This window comes from Coregonus clupeaformis, chromosome 9, assembly GCF_020615455.1.
Source record: "Coregonus clupeaformis isolate EN_2021a chromosome 9, ASM2061545v1, whole genome shotgun sequence".
Classification (NCBI taxonomy): Eukaryota; Metazoa; Chordata; class Actinopteri; order Salmoniformes; family Salmonidae; genus Coregonus; species Coregonus clupeaformis.
Genome location: NC_059200.1, coordinates 53727823 through 53754618, shown reverse-complemented (window position 1 = coordinate 53754618; position 26796 = coordinate 53727823). Strand labels below are relative to the sequence as shown.

At 43.7% G+C, this 26796-nt stretch overlaps 1 protein-coding gene across 2 annotated transcripts in view; it reads right to left on the bottom strand.

Annotated features, from left to right (window-relative positions):
- LOC121574096 (peripheral-type benzodiazepine receptor-associated protein 1) overlaps positions 1-26796 on the bottom strand; it is a 205363-nt gene that overhangs the window by 73846 nt on the left and 104721 nt on the right. For both annotated transcript variants that reach the window (XM_041886692.2, XM_041886693.2), the window contains 3 exons: positions 20920-21048; positions 6378-6554; positions 3881-4069 (listed from right to left, as the gene is read on the bottom strand). In XM_041886692.2, coding sequence (XP_041742626.2) covers positions 3881-4069; positions 6378-6554; positions 20920-21048 — 495 coding nt within the window. The remainder of the gene's footprint in view (positions 1-3880; positions 4070-6377; positions 6555-20919; positions 21049-26796) is intronic.

Genomic DNA, 26796 nt, shown 5'->3' with positions numbered 1-26796 from the left:
CATGATGCGACTCTAATGATGATTTGAAAAAAGTCGCTTGAAAGGCATGAGCTCTGCTTTGTTTTTTTGCGCAGGCTGTACACACTTCATCAGTCTCTCATTCACAATTTGAGAAGCACTTGATAATGCTTCGAATTTCCTGGCGGCAACCCCTTTGTGTGGCCATAATGCAACCTAAAAAAATCCATGCCTTTTGCAGCCCTTCTCCCTGAGTGCTGCCTGCTCCGAAGAACTTCTCACTCACATGGCTCTCCATCACGTGATCTGGTTTTTCTCACAGGCTAAAAGTGAAGACATACACATCGGGGACGCAACTGCGCGCGTCCTTATCCAATTCCGAAGTGCATATTGAAGATCTGTCCACATTTACTTTTCGTCAGCCAACAAGATGAGTAGGCCTAACGAACAGCAAAAACACTAGCCTATATCAATCTACTATACCCCATAGTACAAAAGTTGACCTATTCTATTCTGTGCGAGAAATAAATATTCCAAACATAGTCTTTAATTAATACAACTACTAGCATCAAAAATCATTTTTTACGCAATGAGGCTGACACAACAGATCAGAACGTTTAGCTTAATATGTTGATAAGCTATTAGGCTATTTCTTCACATTATAAGCGCAGCAATGCACACACGGCAGTAGGCTATAAGCATGACTTTGATTCGAAAAAGTATTTACAAAAAGGCTTTGTTTCTTGCCTTAAGCTGGGCATCATTCACAAGTGATAATATATAATTCACAAGTGATAAGCTAATACTGTCACCCAACAGACTATTCTTGATTTAATCATGTCTTTACATATACTAAATAATATGTGTGTGAAATTCGTTTTGATTTAGAATGGACCACTATCATGCACCTGTCTCGAAACAAGGGCAGGGGAAAAAATACATGTCATCTCTCCACTTAAATAGTGAATGGAGGACGTTTTTCCTGTGGTTCATTTTCATAACAGCCAGGTAGGCTATACTCCTGTTGTAAAGATAAGCAATGTGCTTAATATTTGCTTAATATTAGGAAAGTTGAGAAATAAATACAGTAGGCCTAGCCTATAGAAATCTGATGGGATCCTCCTCTTTTAAATAGAGGCCATCACTCTGTTTTCTCTGCGCAATTTCATAGCCTTTAGAAATGTTGCGCAACATGAGCTCATGGGCTCTCATTAAGTGTTTGATTAGATTTTGAATTACATTTGCATTTATGTCAGAGTGATTAGAGGGACAGGCAGTTAGCAAGTTTGGTAGGCTACTAATGACCATCAACAGCATCAGAGCTTGGAGAAGCCTAATTACCGTGACTAACGGTGACGTGGAATTTTACTGCCTTCATGAATCGTGACCGCCGGTGTGGCGGTAATACAGTCACCGCAACAGCCCTAGCCCTAACAGATCCACAGATGACACAATCTCAATCGCACTCCACACTGCCCTTTACCACCTGGACAAATGGAACATCTATGTGAGAATGCTGTTCGTTAACTACAGCTCAGCGTTCAACACCATAGTGCCCACAAAGCTCATCATTAAGCTAAGGACCCTGGGACTAAACACCTCCCTCTGCAACTGGATCCTGGACTTCTTGACGGGCCGCCGCCAGGTGGTAAGAGTAGGCAACAACACATCTGCCACGCTGATCCTCAACACGGGGGCCCCTCAGGGGTGTGTGCTTAGTCCCCTCCTGTACTCCCTGTTCACCCACGACTGCGTGGCCAAGCACGACTCCAACACCATCATTAAGTCTGCTGACGACACAACAGTAGTAGGCCTGATCACCGACAACGATGAGACAGCCTATAGGGAGGAGGTCAGAGACCTGGCCGTGTGGTGCCAGGACAACAACCTCTCCCTCAACGTGACCAAGACAAAGGATATGATCGTGGACTACAGGAAAAGGAGGGCCGAACACGCCCCCATTCACATCGACAGGGCTGTAGTGGAGCGGTTCGAGAGTTTCAAGTTCTTTGGTGTCCACATCAACAACAAACTATCATGGGTCAAACATACTAGGAAAGTCGTGAAGAGGGCACGACAACACCTTTTCCCTCTCAGGAGACTGAAAAGATTTGGCATGGGTCCCCAGATCCTCTCATCGAGAGCATCTTGACCGGTTGCATCACCGCCTGGTATGGCAACTGCTCGGCATCCGACCGTAAGGCGCTACAGAGGGTAGTGCGTACGGCTCAGTCCATCACTGGGGACAAGCTTCCCACCATCCAAGACCTCTATACCAGGCGATGTCAGAGGATGGCCCAAAAAATTATCAAAGACTCCAGTCACCCAAGTCATAGACCGTTCTCTCTGCTACCGCATGGCAAGCGATACTGGAGCGCCAAGTCTAGATCCAAAAGGCTCCTTAACAGCTCCTGCCCCCAAGCCATAAGACTGCTGAACAATTAATGAAATGGCCACCCAGATTATTTGCATTGACCCCCCCTTTGTTTTTACACTGCTGCTACTCGCTGTTTATTATCTATGCATAGTCACTTTACCCCTACCTACATGTACAAATTACCTCGACTAACCTGTACTCCCGCACATTGACTCGGTACCGGTACCCCCTGTATATAGCCTTGTTATTGTTATTTTATTGTCTTACTTTTTGTTTTACTTTAGTTTATTTAGTAAATATTTTCTTAACTCTATTTTCTTAAAACTGCATTGTTGGTTAAGGGCTTCTAAGTAAGCATTTCACGGTAAGGTTGTATTCGGCGCATGTGAAAAATCCAATTTGATTTGATTTGTACTAATGTTTTTATAAGATCATAATGACTAATACAAGGTGGGAATATACCATTTTAAATATGACTAATAATTTCATAATTTGCTTTAGCCTGCCTGAAGTGCCAGCAGAGATATTAGAAAAGGAGGAGATAAGAATCCCAGCGGTAAATGAATGGAGAAAAGTATTACGCTCTGCCCAGCAGACTGTCCACCAATCGCCTTTGCATTGTCATGCTGCATCACACGGCTGCTAAGCTAATCATCACGCAATCCTTTCTAAAAGTTAGGGTATGAGTCGAGAAACTTGCCTATTTTCCTCAAAAGTACATAATGTCACGATTTCAAAGCTATACGATATTACAGAGGACACGTTAATTACCTCAAATCCTGGAAAATATTTGTAATGTTGAGCTTCTTGTTCACGTAATTTGTGCTCATGTTGGGTTTTTGTGCTAGCGCCCAATTGACTCCCATTGACGCCTTGAAGGAGAGATCTCCTTGTCGGAGTGTACCCAGAATGCACCGCGTGGCCCATTGACAACGTACGGGCAAAGTACACGGTGGGCGTTAATATGATTCGAATGGAGTTTCCCATCTCCTCAAAAGTATCTCTGGTGCCAGGTGGGTATGGATTGCACATTTAAGAGTTTTCTATTGGTTACATCACAACAGGCAAGCTCAATCAAGCACAGCTAAAGCATTCAAAATTAATTCAAAACGTTTTTGAACCCAGGTCTGTTGCTTTGAGTTTGCCTTTTAACAGTGCAAAAAGACTTCCGTTCCTATACCACTCTGATATGATGTAGTGCTCTTTATCATCAACAGGGGGCAGTGTTGGAGCTGGGCATGTATGCACGTATGACTGTGAGTCGCTTTGGATAAAAGCGTCTGCTAAATGGCATATATTGGCGCAGCGGTCTAAGGCACTGCATCTCAGTGCTAGAGGCGTCACTACAGACCCTGGTTTGATTCCAGGCTGTATCACAATCCGCCTATGGTTGGGAGTCCCATAGGGCGGCACACAATTAGCCCAGCGTCGTCCGGGTTTGGCCGGGGTAGGCCGTCATTATAAATAAGAATTTGTTCTTAACTGACTTGCCTAGTTAAATAAAGGTAAAATAAAAAAATATTATGAAATAGTTCCAATCCTTACATTCTCTTCCCTCTCCTCCTCTGGTGTGCAGGGCCTGTCGTGGCCGTTGTGCTCCCTGCAGGAGGTCTCCTTAGAGGAGGTGACTCTGGAGGAGGAGACTGACAGTTGTCTCTGTAGCCTCAGCACCTCCTTCTGGGACTCCCTCAGCAGCCTCTCAAACTCTACCACGCCCGACGGGACCGGGGAGCCCTGCAACACACACACAGAGGTCAAAGATATTTCAACATACAAAGATAAAAAATACTTCAAGAAATTTTAAGAGGAAGGCGTGAGGAGATTCCTGGGTCAATGTGAAACATTTCCTCGTAATGCTTGAGGACTTTTCCTCTCAGGCTGGGAAAACAATGTCGCTCTCCCTCTTGTCTTAGTCACATTATTATAAAGTGATGCATCAGGCTCTGGTGAGGTTATACACCGGTTTACATACTGACACTCCCATCATCATCCTCAGTATTATCATCACAAGGGGAGCACTTAGTGATTTGGAGGCCCCAGGCAGAGGCCACTCTGAGTTTTCCATGTCATTTAACTGTAACAATTGATTACCTTTTAATGTGCCATGAACACAACCAGTCATGATGCTTTCATCTGATTAACAAACAAATCACTTCAAAAAGTAGGCTACCTTCGCACGTTCATCCAAAGTAATTCCAGCATCCTAACAGTGCAACGTGCACCCGCCAACTTTCCTTCAATTCGCAAGTGGCTGAAACTATCTCACCAGAGAAAGCATGCGAGCGAAACAGCGCCCCTCTGTCTTGCTATATGTAGCCCATATATCTGATACTGTCTGGCCAAAAAGAATATGACATGCCATACTCTTTTTGGTCAGACAGTATGAGATACATGGACTAAACATACATGTCCTCTGCCTCAATGACAACGTCAGTATTATCAGCAGCACCTGTCTTTTTACTAAAGAACTGTTAACTTCGGTAAAAATGCATTTTCTCTGCCACGCTCTGAAAGCGCCTCATTGCTGTAGCTTAATTTCAATGAAAGTCACATTTGTAATCATATTGCGTGAAACAATGCACAGGGACTCTGTCAAGGTGGAATAGTCCATTATTATGAACCAGTCAATGGGTGATTAATGACACTTGTTTCTACTATTATGAGAAAAACCTGGATTATATTAATATTGATATGAAATATATGTATGGAAAAAATTATTGATCTATGGTGAATTATTATTTGGCTGTATGGATTCATTTACTTTTTGGGGGGCCTTTTTTGTCAACAATGTGGCCTCATTAACCTGGGCACAGTGGCCAGGCAAACCCCCACTCCCAGCAGCCCACGATAGCGGGTCGTTTGTCGGGGGGGTTGGGGGGCCTCGAGTGGAGCATGGGGGGACCTCAAGTGGAGACGCTGTGAGAGTTATTTAAAATACTCTTCAAAGAGGTAAGGTTTCAGATGTTTTCGAAAGACGGGCAGGGATTCCGCTTTCCTGACTTTAGGGGGAAGCTTGTTCCACCATTGGGGTGCCAGGACAGAGAAGAGCTTGGACTGGGCTGAGCGGGAACTGCCCTCCCGTAGGGGTGGGAGGGCCAAGAGACCAGAGGTGGCGGAACGGAGTGCTCGGGTTGGGGTGTAGGGTTTGAGGATCGCCTGAAGCCAGGGAGGGGCAGTTCCTCTTGCTGCGCTGTAGGCAACCACCTGGGTCTTGAAGATGATATGAGCTTCGACCGGAAGCCAGAGGAGGGTGCGGAGGAGCGGGGTGACACGGAAGAACTTAGGAAGGTTGAACACCATGCGGGCTGCCGCATTTTGGATATGTTGCAGGGGTTTGATGGCACAAGTGGGGAGCCCAGCCAAAAGAGAGTTGCAGTAGTCTAGACGGGAGATGACAAGTGCCTGGATTAGGACCTGCACTGCTTCCTTTGTGAGGAAAGGTCGTACTCTATGGATGTTGTAGATGTGAAGCTTGATGCAATTGCCTTTTCTGTCTAATGTTAAGTCCGCCACCGATCATCACCATCAACTCAGTCCACAGCTCATCCTGGGATTCTCTCAGTAGTAGTACTCCCAGCAGATATTCAGACCAAGTAAATGAGCTCTTAGATCACAGCCATGAGGAGAGGGTGGTCTCCCTATCTACACATCTGCATCAGTACAGCTCAGTCACTAGTTCAGGCTTAGAGAGGGTTATCCAGAGCAGTGTCCAAACAGACCAGCAGTGGGCAAACCTGAGGCATTTTAGTCATTTGATGAGATCAGTGAATAGGACTGACTACAGTGAATGATACAGTGAGCCTTTAGTGGGCAGACTGCTAGTGTTACATAATAGGTTATTATTTAAATGTTCAGCGCGTTTGAGGGGATGCAAGCCAAGTTGATTGTTAGATCAGTGATTCTGCGCAGTCAGACTGCAAAGTAGTCGATCTCGAACACAAACATTAGATTGGTCTTGAAAGAGTGTTCTGGGGCTGAATTGGGTATAGAAGTACAGATACTAGAATGGGTATTCCGATTCTATTTCTATGGTGTTGGGTACCTTGGCCGTGCCCAGACGGGTCTCCAGCTGCCTACACTCATGCTGCAGGGCGGCGATCTCCTTGTCCTTGTAGAGCAGTGTATCTGCATGCTGCGCCAGGTCACGAGCTCGCTGACGGGCAAACGCCCTCTTGTACTGCTCCACTGCCCCCGGCCGCACCGGAGCTGGGGCGTTCACCTGGATAGAGGGGAGAGGTTAAGAGGTTAAGGGTCAACACAAAGCGGATGGAAAATGGAATTGTAAGAAGGACTGTTCATCACGAAGGTATACTTATACCCCTTGACCCTCTCAGAAGGGATTATCGTCTTTCACTTGTCTATTCCCCGGAGGCAAGTCGTTCAAGGTTCCAACTCTCACTCACAAAACAATCTCAATAATAAATAAATAAAATGCTCACATTCTGTCCGTGTGAGCAGCAGTTAAGCGAGCCAACCCTAACTGGCATTTCAAAGTGTTTTAAATTTCAAAGTCTATAAATAACATGATATTTAAATCAGCCCTGTCCAATTGTTATGAAGTCAAATATAATAGCTGAAGAAATAGCTTTGGCACTCTTAAAGGTCCCTCTCATTTTTCATTGATGGTTGAGGCTTTATTTGTATTGATTTTGCTGTACTGCTCTAGGTCTATGGGGAAGGGGAAAGAGGGATAGAGAGAGGGTCTTTCTCTCTCAGGCTGGTGAACAGGTGCTGTGTGGAATACTGAGGCAGCCAATGGGCTGTAGACCTGGTGGCCTGGGTACAAACAGGTGGTTGTACAGGTGGCACCCTGGACTAATGTGGCTGATTAGCCCAGATGTGGAAGAGGGGGATGGGGGAGGTACTGGTCTGGGCAGGGGGATTCTCTTCCTCGGTATACTATAGTCCCTGTTTTTGTTCTTCTTCTTCTGAGTGAATATTCATACAGTCCAGACAAAGTGTACAAGACAGCTGTGCAGTTTTACAAGTGCAGAATGGTACAAATCTGAGATCACACAGGAATGACCTGGGGCCGGTTTCCCCAAAAGCATCTTAAGGCTGAGTTCATCGTTAGAACCTTCGTAGGAGCATCGTTAAATCTCTGATCTGATTCCCAAAACCATCATTATTAACGTTGCACTTGAAAACGCTCGTAATCGAATGCATGCCTCAGACCTGTGAGGGAAAAATTACGTATTTACCTGCTTTGTTGATTAATCTGTATGAATATTGATAGTTAACAACTATGTGCTTGGCAACAGTAAGAGATCTCTTACCCATGATAACATAATTTTTATAACTACCACTGCTGTGCTTTTGCAAAAGGATGGTTCCCCCCTTAGCTCCCCGCAGCTGGTCTGGGCGTATGGTCAAGGACATGGTGCCACTTGAGATAGAGATAGCTTGAGAAACAGAACAAACCTGTTATTGTTTTGAATCATCTTTACCTCTGAGAAACTAAGCCAGGGAGGGGTGGAACCAGCCATGACTAAACATTTTTAGGTCTACTATATAAGACCTCTGTATTTTCTGTATTATTGAGCTCTCAGCCTTATACTTCAGAGTGTGGGGTTGACCAGCTTCATTATTACAATTATTTTTAAATAAAGGTTGATTGTTTGAAGAAATAACAAAGTCTCTCCTTCCTGGTTAGAATTTCCACAACAGACCACACAATTCTTCAAGCTCTGTCAAGTTGGTTGTTGATCATTGCTAGACAGCCATTTTTAAGTCTTGCCATAGCTTTTCAAGCAGATGTAAGTCAAACATATAACTAGGCCACTCAGGAACATTCAATGTCATCTTGGTAAGCAACTCCAGTGTATATTTGGCCTTGTGTTTTAGGTTATTGTCCTGCTGAAAGGTGAATTGTTCTCCCAGTGTCTGTTGGAAAGCAGACTGAACCAGGAGTTCTATTCCATTTATTTGTATGCTTAAAAAACTCCCTTGCCGATGACAAGCATACCCATAACATAATTCAGCCACCACCATGATTGAAAATATTAAGAGAGGTACTCAGTGATGTGTTGTGTTGGATTTGCCATAAAGTTCCATAAAGTTCATTTCTTTGCCACATTTTTTGCAGTTTTACTTTAGTGCTTTATTGCAAACAGGATGCACATTTTGGAATATGTTTTACTCTGTACAGGCTTCCTTCTTTTCACTCTGTCATTTAAGTTAGTATTATTACAATGTTGTTGATCCATCCTCAGTTTTCTCCTATCACAGCCATTAAACTCTAACTGTTTTAAAGTCACCATTGGCCTCATGGTGAAATCCCTGAGCAGTTTCCTTCCTCTCCGGCAACTGAGTTAGGAAGGACGCCTGTATCTTTGTAGTGACTGGGTGTATTGATACACCATGCAAAGTGTAATTAACCTCTACGGGATCGGTGTCCCTTATACGGGACGGTTGAGCTAACGTGCGCTAATGTGATTAGCATGACTGTTGTAAGTAACAACAAACTTTCCAGGACATAGACATGTCTTATATGGGCAGAAAGATTACATTCTTGTTAATCTAACTGCAATGTCCAATTTACAGTAGCTATTACAGTGAAATAATGAGGAGAGTGCACAACCACAAAATACTTACCACGGCAACTGGTTTGATACATTATTTACCTACAGTTTGATACATTATTTACCTATAGAGGTGAATGTACTTACATTCAGTAATCTTGCTCTGATTTGTCATCCTAAGGGTCCCAGAGATAAAATGTAGCATAGTTTTGTTTGATAAAATCAATTTCTGTATTCAAATGTAGGAACTGGGTTCTACAGTTTGAACCCCTGCTAGATGTGTGAAAGTTAGTGTATAAGCTAATGATCCATCATGTATGACATTCCAGGGAGTGTGTAAACTTACATTTTGTATTACCATATCATTTTTGTATGTTCTCTATAGTTATGTACTTGAAAATGTATCAATTGACCAATTCGGCACATTTGGGCAGACTTGGTACAAAATAGTCCAGTATTGCAATGCTTCACTGGATCAATCTGAAACTTTGCACACACACTGCTGCCATCTAGTGGCCAGAATCCAAATTGCGCCTAAACTGCAACGTTATATTGTGGCCTTTCTCTTGCATTTCAAAGATGATGGGACAAAAAAAATGTTTTTATGTTTGTATTATCTTTTACCAGATCTAATGTGTTATATTCTCCTACATTACTTTCACATTTCCACAAACTTCAAAGTGTTTCCTTTCAAAAGGTATCAAGAATATGCATATCCTTGCTTCAGGTCCTGAGCTACAGGCAGTTAGATTTGGGTATGTCATTTTAGGTGGAAATTGAAAAAAGGGTCCAATCCTTAAGAGGTTAATAACTTCACCATACTCAAAGGGATAGTTTTTACCCATCTACCAATATGTGACCCGTTTCAAGAAGCTAGGCATATGTCGCACGTCACTACTTTACATGAGAGGAATTTGAACGTTTTATTTTTTAATTATCCAAATGTGGTTTTTTTGGCAGAAATGCCTTCTGGAACATGTGAACTTTCATGTGCCTTAATAACAAACGTGTATGCCAGGGATCATCAACTAGATTCAGCCGCGGGCCAATATTTTCTTGAGCGGATGGTCGTGGGGCCGGAACATAATAATAAAAAAATGTTGACTGCAAATTGACCGCAAGAAGCCCAAACAGATATAATATTGAACAAAAACATAATCATTACAAACCTTGATTACATTTGGGGACATTGCCCTGCTTAGGGTGCTGTCTATCGGATGGGACGTTAAAACGGGTGTCCTGACTCTGTGGCCATTCAAATTCCCATGGCACTTGTTGTAAGAGTAGGGGTGTTCACCCAGGTGTCATGGCTAAATTCCCAACCTGGACACATTCCATCATGACCACCTAATCATGCCTATCATTCCTAATTGGCATATATCACTCCTCACCTCTCCACCTGTTGAAGTCGGAAGTTTACATACATTTAGGTTGGAGTCATTAAAACTCGTTTTTCAACCACTCCACAAATTTCTTGTTAACAAACTATAGTTTTAGCAAGTCGGTTAGGACATCTACTTTGTGCATGACACAAGTAATTTTTCCAACAATTGTTTACAGACAGATTATTTCACTTATAATTCACTGTATCACAATTCCAGTGGGTCAGAAGTTGACATACACTAAGTTGACTGTGCCTTTAAACAGCTTGGAAAATTCAAGAAAATTATGTCATGGCTTTAGAAGCTTCTGACAGGCCTTCTGACAACTCAGTGCCTCTTTGCTTGACATCATGGGAATATCCAAATAAATCAGCCAAGACCACAGAAAAAAATGTGTAGACCTCCACAAGTCTGGTTCATCATTGGGACCAATTTCCAAACGCCTGTAGGTACCACATTCATCTGTACAAATAATAGTACGCAAGTATAAACACCATGGGACCACGCAGCCGTCATACCGCTCAGGAAGGAGACGCATTCTGTCTCCTAGAGATTAACGTACTTTGGTGCGAAAAGTGTAAATCAATCCCAGAACAAGAGCAAAGGACCTTGTGAAGATGCTGGTAAAAGAGTCCTATATCGACATAACATGAAAGGCCGCTCAGCAAGTAGAAGCCACTGCTCCAAAACCGCCATAAAAAAAGCCAGACTACGGTTTTCAACTGCACATGGGGACAAAGATTGCACTTTTTGGAGAAATGTCCTCTGGTCTAATGAAACAAAAATGGAACTGTTTGGCCATAATGACCATCATTATGTTTGGAAGAAAAAGGGGGTGCCTTGCAAGCCGAAGAACACCATCCCAACCGTGAAGCACGGGGGTAGCAGCATCATGCTGTGGGGGTGCTTTGCTGCAGGAGGGACTGGTGCACTTCACAAAATAGATGGCATCATGAGGAAGGAAAATGATGTGGATAGCAACATCTCAAGACATCAGTCAGGAAGTTAAAGCTTGGTCGCAAATGGGTATTCCAAATGGACAATGACCCCAAGCATACTTCCAAAGTTGTGGCAAAATGGCTTAAGGACAACAAAGTCAAGGTATTGGAATGGCCATCACAAAGCCCTGACCTCAATCCTATAGAAAATGTGTGGGCAGAACTGAAAAAGCATGTGCGAGCAAGGAGGCCTACAAACCTGACTCAGTTACACCAGCTCTGTCAGGAGGAATGGGCCAAAATTCACCCAATTTATTGTGGGAAGCTTGTGGAAGGCTACCCGAAACATTTGACCCAAGTTAAACAATTTAAAGGCAATGATACCAAATACTAATTGAGTGTATGGAAACTTCTGACCCACTGGGAATGTGATGAAAGAAATAAAATATTAAATAAATAATTCTCTCTACTATTATTCTGACATTTCACATTCTTAAAATAAAGTGGTGATCCTAACTAACCTAAGACAGGGAATTTTTACTAGGATTAAATGTCAGGAATTGTGAAAAACTGAGTTTAAATGTATTTGGCTAAGGTGTATGTAAACTTCCGACTTCAACTGTAGCTGATGTGTGTTGAGCGTTCTGGCACAAAAATGGTTGCCGTGCATCACTGAGGTGGGTGCTACACATTGATGGTGGATGAGGTGAATTTCCTCCTACTATGTAAAGCGCTTTGAGTACCTCAGTTAGTAGAAAAGTGCTATAAAAATCCAATCAATTATGATTAATTATTAATATTTATATACATTCACGTTTCTCTATTATGCGTGGGAATACTTAGGAACAGATTTCCAAAATAAAAATGACTTTAAGCTGATTTCCTGGTACAAAAAAATAAAATAAAAATAAATTAGAGGAAAAAAAAAAATTCTTGCTCAGACAACTTGGGGGCCAAATAAAACCACCAACGGGCCATATTCGGCCAGTTGAGGAACTCTGTTGTCTGCCATCTGTAAATATGAATACAATTGTTAGATTACGAGCCTAGTTGGTTTAGCCACGGAAAAAGACAGGAACCTTCCCGCTAGCCATGATTGGCTGAGATAATGGATGGGCTGGACAAGCCGAGAGATGTGTTTGGATTGGTCTGCCACGTGGCATGCTTCTGTCTATAACATGAGCTGCTCAGTATGTGTAGATATTCCTTTCTACCGCGGCTTGTTTTGAAAGATATCATGAAGATATGACATTGTTTTGCTACCGCACTCAACATTGCTGCCATTAAGTTAACAGGCGCTATCGACAAAGATCAGTGGGAAAAAGTTGTGATGGACTACTTTCTGGAGGACGATTGTGCCATGCTGACTCTCTCAGACTCTGAAAATGAATCAGACAATGAGGAAATCCCTGATTTAGGTAAAAACATTTTCATTGAACCAGACATTGTAGTCGTCGTCTGATGACAGTGACGGGGAAGAAACGGCGATCAACAGTGTTGTTGTCACGGAAGAAGTTGACCAAGTTTTGAAATCAGTGGAATGCCTGGTGGAAGCAGAGAGATGATTGCCAAATGCGGAGAGAGTTGAAAAGAAAACACAGAAGGCTGTTGTATAAAACACCTGTCTCAGGATTACATCTTCAAACTAAGGGCAACCATGGCATCCATGATAGAGAGGGAGAAGCGTTCATCCATGTATACAGGTAAGAGTTGAGCTACATTTCAGATTTTATACATTTCTAATTTAGTCAGAAAGTCGTTTTTATTGCAAGTTAAAGAGTACTGTTAGTTTGCTAGCTAACGTTAGCTGGCTGGCTCGCTAGCTAACATTACGTGTAGGATCTGTGTAGTAATATTATTCTTATCTCAGAAAACCATTTGCATTGCTAGTTATAGCCTAATGTTAGCTAGCTAACATTGAACCTAGTTGGTTAGCTTTAGCTACCTGCAGATTTATGCATGTTGCATGGTAGTATGAGTTGGGATTATGGATCATTGTTTAGCTAGCTAGCAAGCTAGCTACTTGTCTAAACAAAAGACACCATTATACAAGTAACCATTTCACTGTACCGTTTAACGTTACACCTTCTGTATCCTCTGCATGTGACAAAAAAACTTTTTGTTTTTTTTTGGTATATTTTATTTTAAAGGATTTTCTTTTGCAATTAAGTACAAAACAAAAGCACACAAAAAAATAACAAAAAAACACAACTGCCAGACATATGAAATAAAGTATTGCTTAAGCAATACATGGGACAAGACTAGAGCAACAATGACAGTTACAACAACAATAAGCGTTCCTAGTCAGTGTTCACAGTCAGTCTCTGTCAAGACAGTCCAGAAACGGACCCCAAATCTTGAGAAATCTGCTCAGTTAGTCCTGAAAAAACAAATATTTTCGTTAAGATAATGGTGTTAATCATTTCTGCTAGCAATCTACTGAGGCAAGCGGGGGTAGGTGACTTCCATTCTGTGAGGATTTACTTTTTTGCAGCCACCATTCCAAACATCAGAGTCTGTTGTTCCTCATAGGACGATCTTAGAGCAGACTATGAGCAGCCAAAGAGAGCAAGTTCTGCGTCAGGTTTAATGGCCCTCTCATATACCTTTGAGTACCAATCAAAGATGTTCCTCCAAAAATAATTAGGTAGGGGGCAGAGACAAAAAATATGAGTTAATGAACCCTCTGAGGTTTTACACTGGGGGTAAATTCTATGTAATTTGGTTTTGGAGTAATGAAGTCTATGCATGACTTTGTATTGTATCAATTGATATCTGGCATTGATGGAACAGGAGTGAATTCTAGACAGGGCTTCTCCCCATAGATCATTTGAGATCTCAATATTTAACTCTTTACCCCAGTTCTCCTTGAGATGACTAGTAGAGGCCTCTGTGTAGTTGGAGAGAAAGGAGACACACTGTGAGATGAGGTGTTTTGAGTTGGGAGGCCGCTGTAGCAAATCATAAAACTAATGTTGTACAGGGAGGTTGTCAACATTTTGAATTTTCTCTTTAATATAGTGTCTGACTTGTAAATAACTGAAAAAATGTGAATGGGAGAGATTGAATTTATTCTTAAATTAGATGAATGATGCTAATTGCTTATCTATGTATAAGTCTTCAATTGTGGCCAGTCCCTTCTCCCTCCATTCAACAAACACCTTATCAGACCCAGATGGAACAAAATAATGATTAAAGCATATTGGGGTGTATACAGAGATATCAGACACCTTAAAACATGCTTCATCTGGTTTGAAATTCTTAAAGAATTTCTCAAAACAAAGTTGTTGCCTGTCAGTTTGTTTGGGCACCCTGCTTAGGAGAAAAGCAAGACTGGAAGAGAGGAATTTGTTACAGACTTGACTTCCATATTTAGCCACAGGGGGGCAACAGCGTCCAACTTATCAGGGAAACCCAGTTGCCAGTACGTTTATGCCCTGGCATTTGCAGCCCAGTAATAATACTTAAAGATGGGTAGGCCTAAGCCGCCACTTTCCTTGGGCTTTTGCAAGTGGGCTTTACAAATACGATGGTTTTTGTAACCCCAGACAAATGACAAGATTGTCGAGTCCTAAGTCTTTAAAAATGATGAGGTAAGAAAAATGTGAAGATTCTGGCAAAGATAAAGGAACCTGGGAAGAGAAACCATTTTAATGGCATTAATGCGCCCCATCATAGAAAGAAGCAATATTCTCCAGCTCTCCATGTTTTGTTTGAGCTTTGCAACCAGCTCACTGTAGTTAAGCTTGAAGATGAGCTTTGGATTTCTAGGTATTTTTAGTCCCAGGTAAGTTAAGTGGTCATGCACCACTTTAAATAGTATCCTCTCTAAATCACTTGCAGTAATATTATCTGAGATACACATGAGATCACTTTTTCCCCAATTTATTGAATGAAGTCTAGTAGGTTAGGGACAGAGGCTACTGGGTCCGAGAGGTATAAAAGCACATTGTCTACATATAACGAAATGCGTCTTTCTATGTTTCCATTTGACTGTGATCCTGACTCAGTTGACATGCCAGTAAGTGAATTTGGAACAGCTGATCGAGCTGTCATGTGACCGAATGCTGCAGACAATGCATTTACGGGTCACTAAAGAGGAGTTTTGGTTCCTGACACAAAGGGAATACTGTGCCGTCTCCCTCTGAGCACTAAAACTCATGGTACGCTGATTCAGTGCTCTCGTCTGCATTAAAAACAAATATCGATCCAAGTTGGATGTGACAGGAGAGATGAGGTGCCCACTGTCAACCACACCCCCTGACTTTGAGAATCTCCAACGTGACCTGCATCAAGCACACCCATCTCATTAGTGGTGGTGAGGTAAGAGAAATTATGTCAGACTAATTTGCAATTGACTGTCATAGCCCCACATTAAAAGTATATGATGGTGAGTTGAGAATATAAATCAGAAATCAGAAATACTGTTAGAATGCTTTGCAATTGACTGCCATAGCCCCAAATAAAAAAGTAAACATTGGCTGTTAATTACATAATTGTTTTTCACATGGTTGGGGTCACAAGAATTTTCAGATATCAAAATGGGGTCGTGGGCCAAATAGTATTTAATTTCTTTCAAATACCTTACCTGTACTTGAATGAAATGTAGCTGGCAGGCAGGCTCAAGCGTAGGCACAGCTCAAAGTATTTGAAAGAAAACAATTACTATTTGAACCCAGGTCAGCAGAGCAGTGGGAAGAGGTTTAAGCCATGCAGTAAGGCACTAGCTATTCCTGTAAACGGTAATAGGCAGTGTGTGAACCACTTTGAGGTTGGCCGCTTGGGAAATGACGCAGACGGAGAAGGGCCACATCTTACGAGTTCCAAACTGACTTTGTTATTTAGTGACTTTTTTCATGTTTATCTTTACTTTTTGTTGTACAGAAAGTTCATACTATTATCACATACACTGAATATACCAAACATCAGGAACACCCTTTTTGCCCTTAGTACAGACTCAATTCTCTGGGGCATGGACTCGAAAGCGTTCCACAGAGATGCTGGCCCATGTTGACTCCAATGATTCCCATAGTTGTGTCAAGTTGGCTGGATGTCCTTTGGGTGGTGGACAATTCTTGATACACACGGGAAACTGTTGAGCGTGAAAAAACCCAGCAGCCTTGCAGTTCGACACAAACCGGTGCACCTGGCACCTACTACCATACCCTGTTCAAAGGCACTTCAATCTTTTGTCTTGCCCATTCACCCTCTGAATTGCACAAACACACAATCCATGTCTAAATTGTCTCAAGGCTTAAAAATCCATCTTTAACTGCCTCCTCCATTCATCTACACTGATTGAAGTGGATTTAACAAGTGACATCAATAAGGAATCATAGCTTCACCTGGATTCACCTGGTTAGTCTATGTCATGGAAAGAGCAGGTGTTCTTAATGTTTTCTATACTCAGTGTATGACCGCCAAGCACTTCTGGACATCAGATCAACAGTTACTAACCTTGATTTCAACTTGAAATCCGACTTCATCTCAGACTCACCGGTTCCCTTGTTCATACCGGACCCAATCCCTTTGTTTCATGGGCTACCAAAACGCCACTGGCGTAGATGGGGTAGATGAGCCGGCATCCTGGTGAGACTGAGACAAATCGACCGGCACTCCCCTCCGTTCTATTGGCAAATGGCCAGCCACTAGAGAATAAGATGGATGAGCTTCATTCGAGAGTCTCCTATCAGAGTGGCTTGAAAAGCTGCAATATAATATACCTTGCACAGACAACTCTTTGGATGACTATGTACGTAGAACTCAGTGGTTTCTCCATGCAGCGGCACGATCGGACGAAGTCCGCCTTGTTAATCTCAAGCTTTTGCTCACCTGATATAGAAAACCTCATGGTAAGCTGCAGACACTTTTATTTACCAAGATAATTATCATCCATAATCATCACGGCTGTCTACATCCCTCCACAAGCCAACACCACTTTGGTACTCAACGAACTGTATGGGGCCATAAACAAACAAGAAACCGCTCACCCAGAGGCAGTGTTTTTGGTGAGCGGAGACTTTAATGCGGGGAGACTTAAAACCGTTCTACCTCACTTCTACCAGCATGTCTCCTGCACCACTAGGAGCGCTAAAACTCTAGACCACTTTTATTCTACCCACAGAAACGCATACAAGGCCCTCCCTCGTCCTCCCTTCGACAAATCTGACCACGTCTCTATTCTCCTGCTTCATGTTTAGAAACAAAAACTCAAACAGGAAGTACCAGTGATGCGCTCAGTACGGAAGTGGTCTGATAAAGCAGACGCGAGGCTACAAGACTGTTTGCTAGTACAGACTGGGATATGTTCTGGGATTCATCTGATAGCATTGAGGAGTTTACCACATCAGTCACGGGCTTCATCAATAAGTGCATAGACGACGTCATCCCCACAGTGACTATACGAACGTATCCAAACCAAAAACCATCGATTACAGGCAATATCCGCACTGGGCTAAAGAGCTACTGCTTACAAGGAACGTGACACGGACACATACAAGAAATCCCGCTACGACCTCCGACGAGACATCTAACATGCAAAATGACAATATAGGAGGAAGGTGGAATCCCATTACTACGGCGCCGACGCTCATCGTATGTGGCAGGGTTTGCAGATGATCATGGATTACAAAGGGAAACCCAGCCGTAAAATGCAGAACTCAGTGATGCAGAACTCCCAAACCAGCTAAATGTTTTTCATGCCCGATTCTAGGAATATAACACTGTGTCTTGCGTGAAAGACCCTGTTGTTCTGGATGACTGTGTGATCTCGCTCTCCGTGGCCGATGTGAGTAAAACTTTGAAACAGGTTAAATGCTCGCAAAGGTCGCGAGGCCAGACGGAACATCAGGGCGTGTTCTCAAAGCATGCGCAGACCAGCTGGCAAGTGTTTTCATGGACATTTTCAATGTCTCCTTGTCCCAGTCTGTAATCCCAACATGTTTTAAGCTAACCACTATCGTCCCTGTTCCCAAGAACTCCAAGGTAACCTGACTATAACCCTATAGCATTCACATCTGTAATTATGACGTGCTTTGAAAGGCTGGTCATGACACACATCAATACCATCATCTCAGACACACAGGACCAATTACAATTTGCATACCGCCCCAACAGATCCACAGATGATGCAATCTCAATTGCACTTCACACTGCCCTCTCCCACCTGGACAAGAGGGGAAATAACTACAGGAGAATGTGGTTCATAGACTACAGCTCAGCATTCAACACCATAGTCCCCTCCAAGCTCAGGACCCTGGGACTGAACACCTCCCTCTGCAACTGGATCCTGGACTTCCTGACGGGCTGGCCCCAGGTGGTGAGGGTATGCAACAACACCTCGGCTACACTGACCCTCAACACGGGGGTGTGTGCTTAGTCCCCTCCTGTACACCCTGTTCACCCACGACTCCAACATCATCATTAACTTTGCTGACGACACGACGGTGGTAGGCCTGATCACCGACAGCGATGAGACAGCCTACAGGGAGGAGGTCAGAGACTTAGCAGTGTGGTGCCAGGACAATAACCTCTCCTTCAACGTCAGTAAGACCAAGGAGCTGATTATGGAGTATAGGAGAAAGAGGGGAGAGCACGCCCCCATCCACATCAACGGGGCTGTAGTGAAGCGGAACGAGAGCTTCAAGTTCCTTGGCGTCCACATCACTAAGAACTTAACATGGTCCACAGACACCCGCACAGTTGTGAAGAGGGCATGACAGCGCCTCTTCCCCTCAGGAGGCTGAAAAGATTTGGCATGGGCCCTCGGATACTCAAAAGTTCTACAGCTGCACCATTGAGAGCAACCTGACTGGCTGCATCGCCGCATGGTATGGCAAATGCACTGCCCTTGACCGCAAAGCACTACAGAGGATGGTGCGGACAGCTCAGTACATCACTGGGACGGGCTCCCTGCCATCCAGGAGCTCTATATCAGGTGGTGTAAGGCCCAAAAACTTGCCAAAGACTCCAGCCACCCAAGCCATAGACTGTTCACTCCGTTACAGTCCAGCAAATGGTACGGGAGCATCGGCTCTCGGACCAACAGGCTCCAAGACAGCTTCTACCCCCAAGCCATAAGACTGCTAAATGGCCATAAGACTGATAAACAGAAAAATTTAATGTTTACCCTGACTATCTGCACTGACACCATCTTGCACACTCACCAGACTATATATACACACTATATACACACACTACACTGACACAAAACCCAAACACATTCACATTCACTGCATGTGTGCACACACACACACACACACTTTTACACTCATCATATGCTACTGCTACTCTGTTCTTTATTTTACTCATATTATTATATATCCTGATGCCTAGTCACTTTACCCTGCCTTCATGTACAGTGTATTCAGACCCCTTGACTTTTTCCACATTTTGTTACGTTACAGCCTTATTATAAAATGTTTCTCATGGTCTGAGAGTCCTTTAGGTGCCTTTTGGCAAACCCCAGCGGGCTGTCATGTGCCTTTTAATGAGGAGTGGCTTCCGTCTGGCCACTCTACCATAAAGGCCTGATTGGTGGAGTGCTGCAGAGATGGTTGTCCTTCTGTAAGGTTCTCCCATATCCACAGAGGAACTCTGGAGCTCTGTCAGAGTGATCATCGGGTTCTTGGTCACCTCCCTGACCAATGCCCTTCTCCCCCGATTGCTCAGTTTGGCTGGACAGCCAGCTCTAGGAATAACCTTGGTGGTTCCAAGCTTCTTCCATTTAAGAATGATGGAGGAGGCCACTGTGTTCTTGGGAACCTTCAATTTTCTGGTACCCTTCCCCCAGATCTGTGCCTCGACACAATCCTGTCTCGGAGCGCTACAGACAATTCCTTCGACCTCATGGCTTGGTTCTTTGCTCTGACATGCACTGTCAACTGTGGGACCTTATATAGACAGGTGTGTGCCTTTCCAAATCATGTCCAAACCAACTGAATTTACCACAGGTGGACTCCAATCAAGTTGTAGAAACCTCTCAAGGATGATCAATGGAAACAGGATGCACCCAAGCTCAATTTCGAGTCTCATTGCAAAGGGTCTGAATACCTATGTAAATAAAACAATCTGTTGTTTATTTGTAATACATTTGCAAACATTTCTAAAAACCTGTTTTCGCTTTGTCATTATGGGGTATTGTGTGTAGATTGATGAGGAACATTTATTTAATCCATTTTAGAATAAGGCTGTAACGTAACAAAATGTGGAAAAAGTCAAGGGGTCTGAATACTTTCTGAATGCACTGTACATATCTACCTCAAATACCTAGTACCCCTACACTGATACTGGTACTACCTGTATATAGATCCATTCTTGTGTATTTTATTATTTTTCTTATTATTTTTAAACTGCATGGTTGGGAAGGGCTCCTAAACAAGCATTTCACAGTAAAGTCTACAATCGTTGTATTCAGCACGTGAAATGACATTTGATTTGAAATGAGTTTGACAACCCTGTAGTAAGTCACTAGCTATATCTGAAAACAGTGATAGGCTGTGTTTACCAGTTTAAGGTTGGCCTCCTGGAGGAAAGGGGCATACAGACATGCAGTTAGTAAGGCACTAGAGTCTAGGGATGTAGCTCAGTTGGTAGAGCATGGCGTTTGCAACGCTAGGGTTGTGGGTTCAATTCCCACGGGGGGCCAGTATGAAAAATAAAAAAATAATGTAGGAACTCACTAACTGTAAGTCGCTTTTTTTTTAAAATGTAGACTGTATCTGTAAACAGTAAGTGTAGTGTACCACTTTGAGGTTGGCCTCCTGTAGTTTGTGTGCCCTGTCCTCCAGTCTCTTAGCGATGACAGCCAGCTCTGTGTTCTTCCTCCTCAGACGCCTCACCTTCTCCTCAGTCTCTGGGCCGCTGCTCTTCCTCTGCAGAGAGATAGAGGGAGAGGCATATTTAAAAACCTCCTCCACAGGCCTGCAGCTCTGACTGACACAGCCAGAACAGGACAGGCATGGTGAGGACTGGACCAAAATAGTACAGTAGAGGTAATCAAAAAGACAAAGACAAACCTTCGTAACCCCGGATCTCTGATAATATGAGTGCGATGTGTCACTATGGGGATTCGTTCCAGGCGGATCACTACACGAAGAACCAATCACATAACATCTTTCGGAGACAGACAGATCGAGTGGCGAATGAGGTGAGCCCCTTCCTCCTTATAAGGCGCCACTCGCCTGTCCTCTGGTCATTTTCAAGCATGCCTCTCTTCCTTGCTCTCTGCGAGACGGGAAATGCGGTGATCTCACTCATTATCAGAGAACCGGGGTTACAAAAGTAACCTCGAGTTCTCTTTCAAATTCTTGTTTCAATGTATCACTATGGGGATATGGCCAACTCCCGTATCGTAGAGATGCTCTCCGAAACCAGGCTAATCCCAACAGCATCACCCCTCAGAGTCTCCGACACTGAGAACAGTATGCGCCAACGAAGGTGTAGTGATGTCCAGTCGGTAAAAACCTCCAACGTATGAGGTGTGGCCCAACATGTCGCATCGCAAATCTATTGTAAAGAGATGCCTTTGAACAGTAGCAAAGAGGTAGCCATACCTTTTACATTTACATCATTTAGCAGACGCTCTTATCCAGAGCGACTTACAAATTGGTGCATTCACCCCATAGCCAGTGGGATAACCACCTTACAATTTTTTTTTGGGGTGGGGGGGGCAGAAGGATTACTTTATCCTATCCCAGGTATTCCTCAAAGAGGTGGGGCTTCAAATGTCTCCGGAAGGTGGTGAGTGACTCCGCTGTCCTGGCGTCATGAGGGAGCTTGTTCCACCATTGGGGTGCCAGAGCAGCGAACAGTTTTGACTGGGCTGAGCGGGAACTATGCTTCCGCAGAGGAAGGGGAGCCAGCAGGCCAGAGGTGGATGAACGCAATGCCCTCGTTTGGGTGTAGGGACTGATCAGAGCCTGAAGGTACGGAGGTGCCGTTCCCCTCACTGCTCCATAGGCAAGCACCATGGTCTTGTAACGGATGCGAGCTTCAACTGGAAGCCAGTGGAGTGTGCGGAGGAGGGGGGAATGGCACAGGCAGGGAGCCCAGCCAACAGCGAGTTGCAGTAATCCAGACGGGAGATGACATACCTCATACCTCTGGTGGAATGAGCCCTCAGGCACTCCGGGGTCTGTAAACCCTTGCTATTATTAGCCAATATAATAGCCTCCACTATCCAATGGGATAGCCGTTAACGAGAGAGGGGGTCCCCTTGCAGGGAGGTGCCCAAGAAACTAAAAGTTGTTCTCTCTAAAACTCTCGTTCTATCCAAGCAAATGTGTACTGTGTACTGGATATAACAGTGGAGACGCACTTCTTTCGTGAAGGGTGGAGGGTGTCAAGCTTTAATCCAAGACCAATTATTGCTGACCTTAGGCATGAAGGCGGGGTTAGGTAACAAGGTTACCTTGGATAACCTGGGGCAAACTGTAGGCATGAATGGTGGACTGACAGTGTGTGCAGCTCACTCACTCGCTTTGCAGATGGAAAGGCAATTAGAAAAGAGGTTAGAAGGAGATATTACATCTCCACGCTTTCCAGCGGCTCAAAAAAGGCTGCTGTGAAAGGCCTCAAGTACAATAGACAGGTCCCATGACGGGAGAAACAGTATATCCTTCGAGTCAGACTCATTAAAGAAAACATCTTCATCCAGTTTGAGGTGAGTAATCGCTGTTCTGATATCCAGAAGCTATTTTCAGTCATAAGAGACGGTAGCAGAAACATTATATACAAAGTAAGTTACAAACAATGCGAAAAAACACACAAAATAGGACAATTGGTTAGGAGCCCGTAAAACGGCAGCCATCCCCTCCGGCGCCATTGTTACATCAACAACATTGTAGTTACTCCACTAACCTAAATGACAGTGAAAAGAAGGAAGCCTGTAAAGAATAAAAAGATTCCAAAACATGCATCCTGTTTGCAATAAGGCACTAAAGAAAAACTGCAAAAAATATGTGGCAAAGAAATTAACTTAATGTCCTGAATACAAAGCGTTATGTTTGGGGCAAATCCAACACAACACATCACTGAGTACCACTCTTCATATTTTCAAGCATGGTGGTGGCTGCATCATGTTATGAGTATGCTTGTCATCGGCAAGGACTAGGGAGTTTTTAGGATAAAAATAAACGTCATAGAGCTAAGCACAGGCAAAATCCTAGAGGAAAACCTGGTTCAGTCTGCTTTCCAACAGACACTGGGAGACAAATTCACCTTTCAGCAAGTCAATAACTTAAAACACAAGGCCAAATATACACTGGAGTTGCTTACCAAGACAACATTGAATGTTCCTGAGTGGCCTAGTTACAGTTTTGACTTAAATCAGCTTGAAAATCTATGGCAAGAAAATGGCTGTCTAGCAATGTTCATCAACAAACTTGACAGAGAATTAAAAAAATACACCATCCCATCTGGTTTGGGCTTAGCGGGACAATTGTTTATTTTTCAACAGGAAAATGACCCAACACACCTCCAGGCTGTGTAAGGGCTATTTGACCAAGAAGGAGCGTGATGGAGTGCTGCATCAGATGACCTGGCCTCCACAATCACCCGACCTCAACCAAATTGAGATGGTTTGGGATGAGTCGGACCGCAGAGTGAAGGAAAAGCAGCCAACAAGTGCTCAGCATATGTGGGAACTCCTTCAAGACTGCTGGAAAAGCATTCCAGGTGAAGTTGGTTGAGAGAATGCCAAGAGTGTGCAAAGCTGTCATCAAGGCAAAGGGTGGCTATTTGTTGAACACTTTTTTGGTTACTACATGATTCCATATGTGTTATTTCATAGTTTTGATGTCTTCACTATTATTCTACAATGTAGAAAATAGTAAAAAGAAAGAAAAACCCTTGAATGAGTAGGTGTTCTAAAACCTTTGACTGGTACTGTAGGTAGGGGTAAAGGCACTATGCATAGATAACAAACAGAGAGTAGCGGGGGGTCAATGTAAATAGTCCGGGTGGCCATTTGATTAATTGTTCAGCAGTCTTACGGCTTGGGGGTAGAAGCTGTTAAGGAGCCATTTGGACCTAGACTAGACCATGCGGTAGCAGAGAGAACAGTTATGACTTGGGTGACTGGAGTCTTTGACAATTTTTTGGGCCTTCCTCTGACACCGCCTAGTATATAGGTCCTGGATGGCAGGAAGCTTGGCCCCAGTGATGTACTGGGCCGTAAGCACTACCCTCTGTAGCGCCTTACGGTCGGATGCCGAGCAGTTGCCATACCGTGGTGCAGCTGTAGAACATTTTGAGGATCTGGTGACCCATGCCAAATCTTTTCAGTCTCCTGAGGGGGAAAAGGTGTTGACGTGCCCTCTTCATGACTGTGTTGGTGTGTTTGGACCATGTTAGTTTGTTGGTGATGTGGACACCAAGGAACTTTAAACTCTTGACCCGCTCCACTACAGCCCCGTCAATTTGAATGGGGGCATGTTCGGCCCTCCTTTTCCTGTAGTCCACAATCATCTCCTTTGTCTTGCTCACGTTGAGGGAGAGGTTGTACCACATTAATAAACATTAAACATGGCTAAATGTATAGAATTGCAAGAAAATGTGTTTTAAAACTAAAAATAATTATCTGCACCCCATGACAAAATGTGTAGAATTGCAGGAAATAAGCTTTAGACCTGCAACATTTTCTCTCCGCCAACAAGAGGGGTGTGAACAGTGTGTGTCATGAACAGTGCTTGTGCCCATAGAAATAGACATGGCGCGCGCACAGTGGGGAGCGTGATGTTCCCCAAAGGAAGATATAGGGACTTGAGAGGGTGGGGTCTTCACCCTCCATTTCAGTCGCGAGGTCGAGGAGACTCACAAGATTAATCTTGTTGTCATCCCCTATCTTGCCCTCCCCTGACACCAAGTCGTCAGACAGTGAGGGGGAGGGAATTGAGGCTATCCATAACCTCGCCCCAGCTGGGCTCGTATGCGGGGAGATAAAACTTAGCCTTGGCCGGGGGGTAGGGATAGAGGTACGTTTGAGCCTCCTTTTCAAACTCACCCTAGTCAGCATTTTGCAGTGTTCGCAGGACTCGGGGTTATCGAGTGCTGCCTGAGCATGTTCCCTTCCCAAGCAGTTGATTCTAAAAGGTGAAAATCATTCCCCGCAATCATAGAATCGTAAGTGCAAGAACGTGGGGGTTCGAGTGCTGGCCATGGCTCGCCCTGGGATGGGGTAGCAGTGGCCATTGTATAGAACAAGGCTTGCTAATATAGAGGTGCCTGTTGTAAAAACAATGTGTAAGCCAGGAGGCTCTGAATAGACATAAGCTAGCTAGATAAAAAGCCATGACGCTAATAGCTAGCTAGGGTGAGCCTTACTAGCCACAAGGCTAGTAGGGTGGCAGGTAGCTTAGTGGTTAAGAGCGTTGTGCCAGTAACCGAAAGGTCGCTGGTTCTAATCCCCGAGCCGACTAGGTGAAAAATCTGTCGATGTGCCCTTGAGCAAGGCACTTAACCCTAATTGCTCCTGTAAGTCGCTCTGGATAAGAGCGTCTGCTAAATGACAAAAATGTAAATGTAAGGCGCTAGCTAGCAGCTAGCTTGTGGCTAAGGTGCACTGTAGCTAGCACAGTGCTAGCCGAAGGGGACAGTGTGGGGGCAAGGTTCGACTTCGGGTTGGTATATTCCCACGAAGCCGTGAGGCTAAACTGGTTGGTCTAGTTAACCCAAACGAGTAAACGTAGGTTAAACTAAATGAGAAAAGGGAGCCATGGTGATTTATCCGCAAGGAAGAGAGGTGAGAATGATCAGAGGACGGGCGAGTGGCGCCTTATAAGGAGGAAGGGGCTCACCTCATTTGCCACTCGACCTGTGGGTCTCTGATAGATGTTTTGTGATTGGTTCTTCGTTTACTGATCCGCCTAGAGTGAATCCCCATAGTGATACATCGAAACGAGTATTTGACATAGAACTAGTTATAGTTCTTAATACACTGGCAATTTTTTTTGGCAATATTGGCAGGCAATGTTGCTGGCAACGGGGTGGGGTATGAGACATTGGAGCAATGATGGGCAACGGGCATCGGGCAACATGGACATGAATAACAGATTTCATATGAAGCATAGATCAACTTAAAACATTTAATTTCCACATTTATTTACTCATCTCCTATAGCTTGTTATTTCCTGTTGACTGGCACAGCTGTACTGAAACTCATCAGCTAACAAACAAGCAACAAAGAGGTGTTGCTCCTGCCCTGTCCATTCACTCAACCTGCTGTCAGTCAAGTCAATGGCAACCAGACATACAAATACCTAGACTTAGCAAACTTTTAACTTCATAATCATAAGCTATATTTATGTGACTGGTAATAAGCTAGCTAGTCAGCTAGTTAAACATACCAATACATCTCAAACTAAAAACAAAAAGTAGATTTGCCAGTTTGTCCTACTGACTTAACATGGGCTTCGATTAGCATGCGCACCCCAGTGGATATTTTTGGCAGTTAAACATGACAAACTGAACACAGTATGTACACTGAACAAAAATATAAACGCAACATGCAACAATTTCAAAGATTTTACTGAGTTACAGTTCATATAAGGAAATCAGTCAATTGAAATAAATTAAATAGGCCCTAATCTATGGATTTCACAGATACCTTTAAAAAAAGGTAG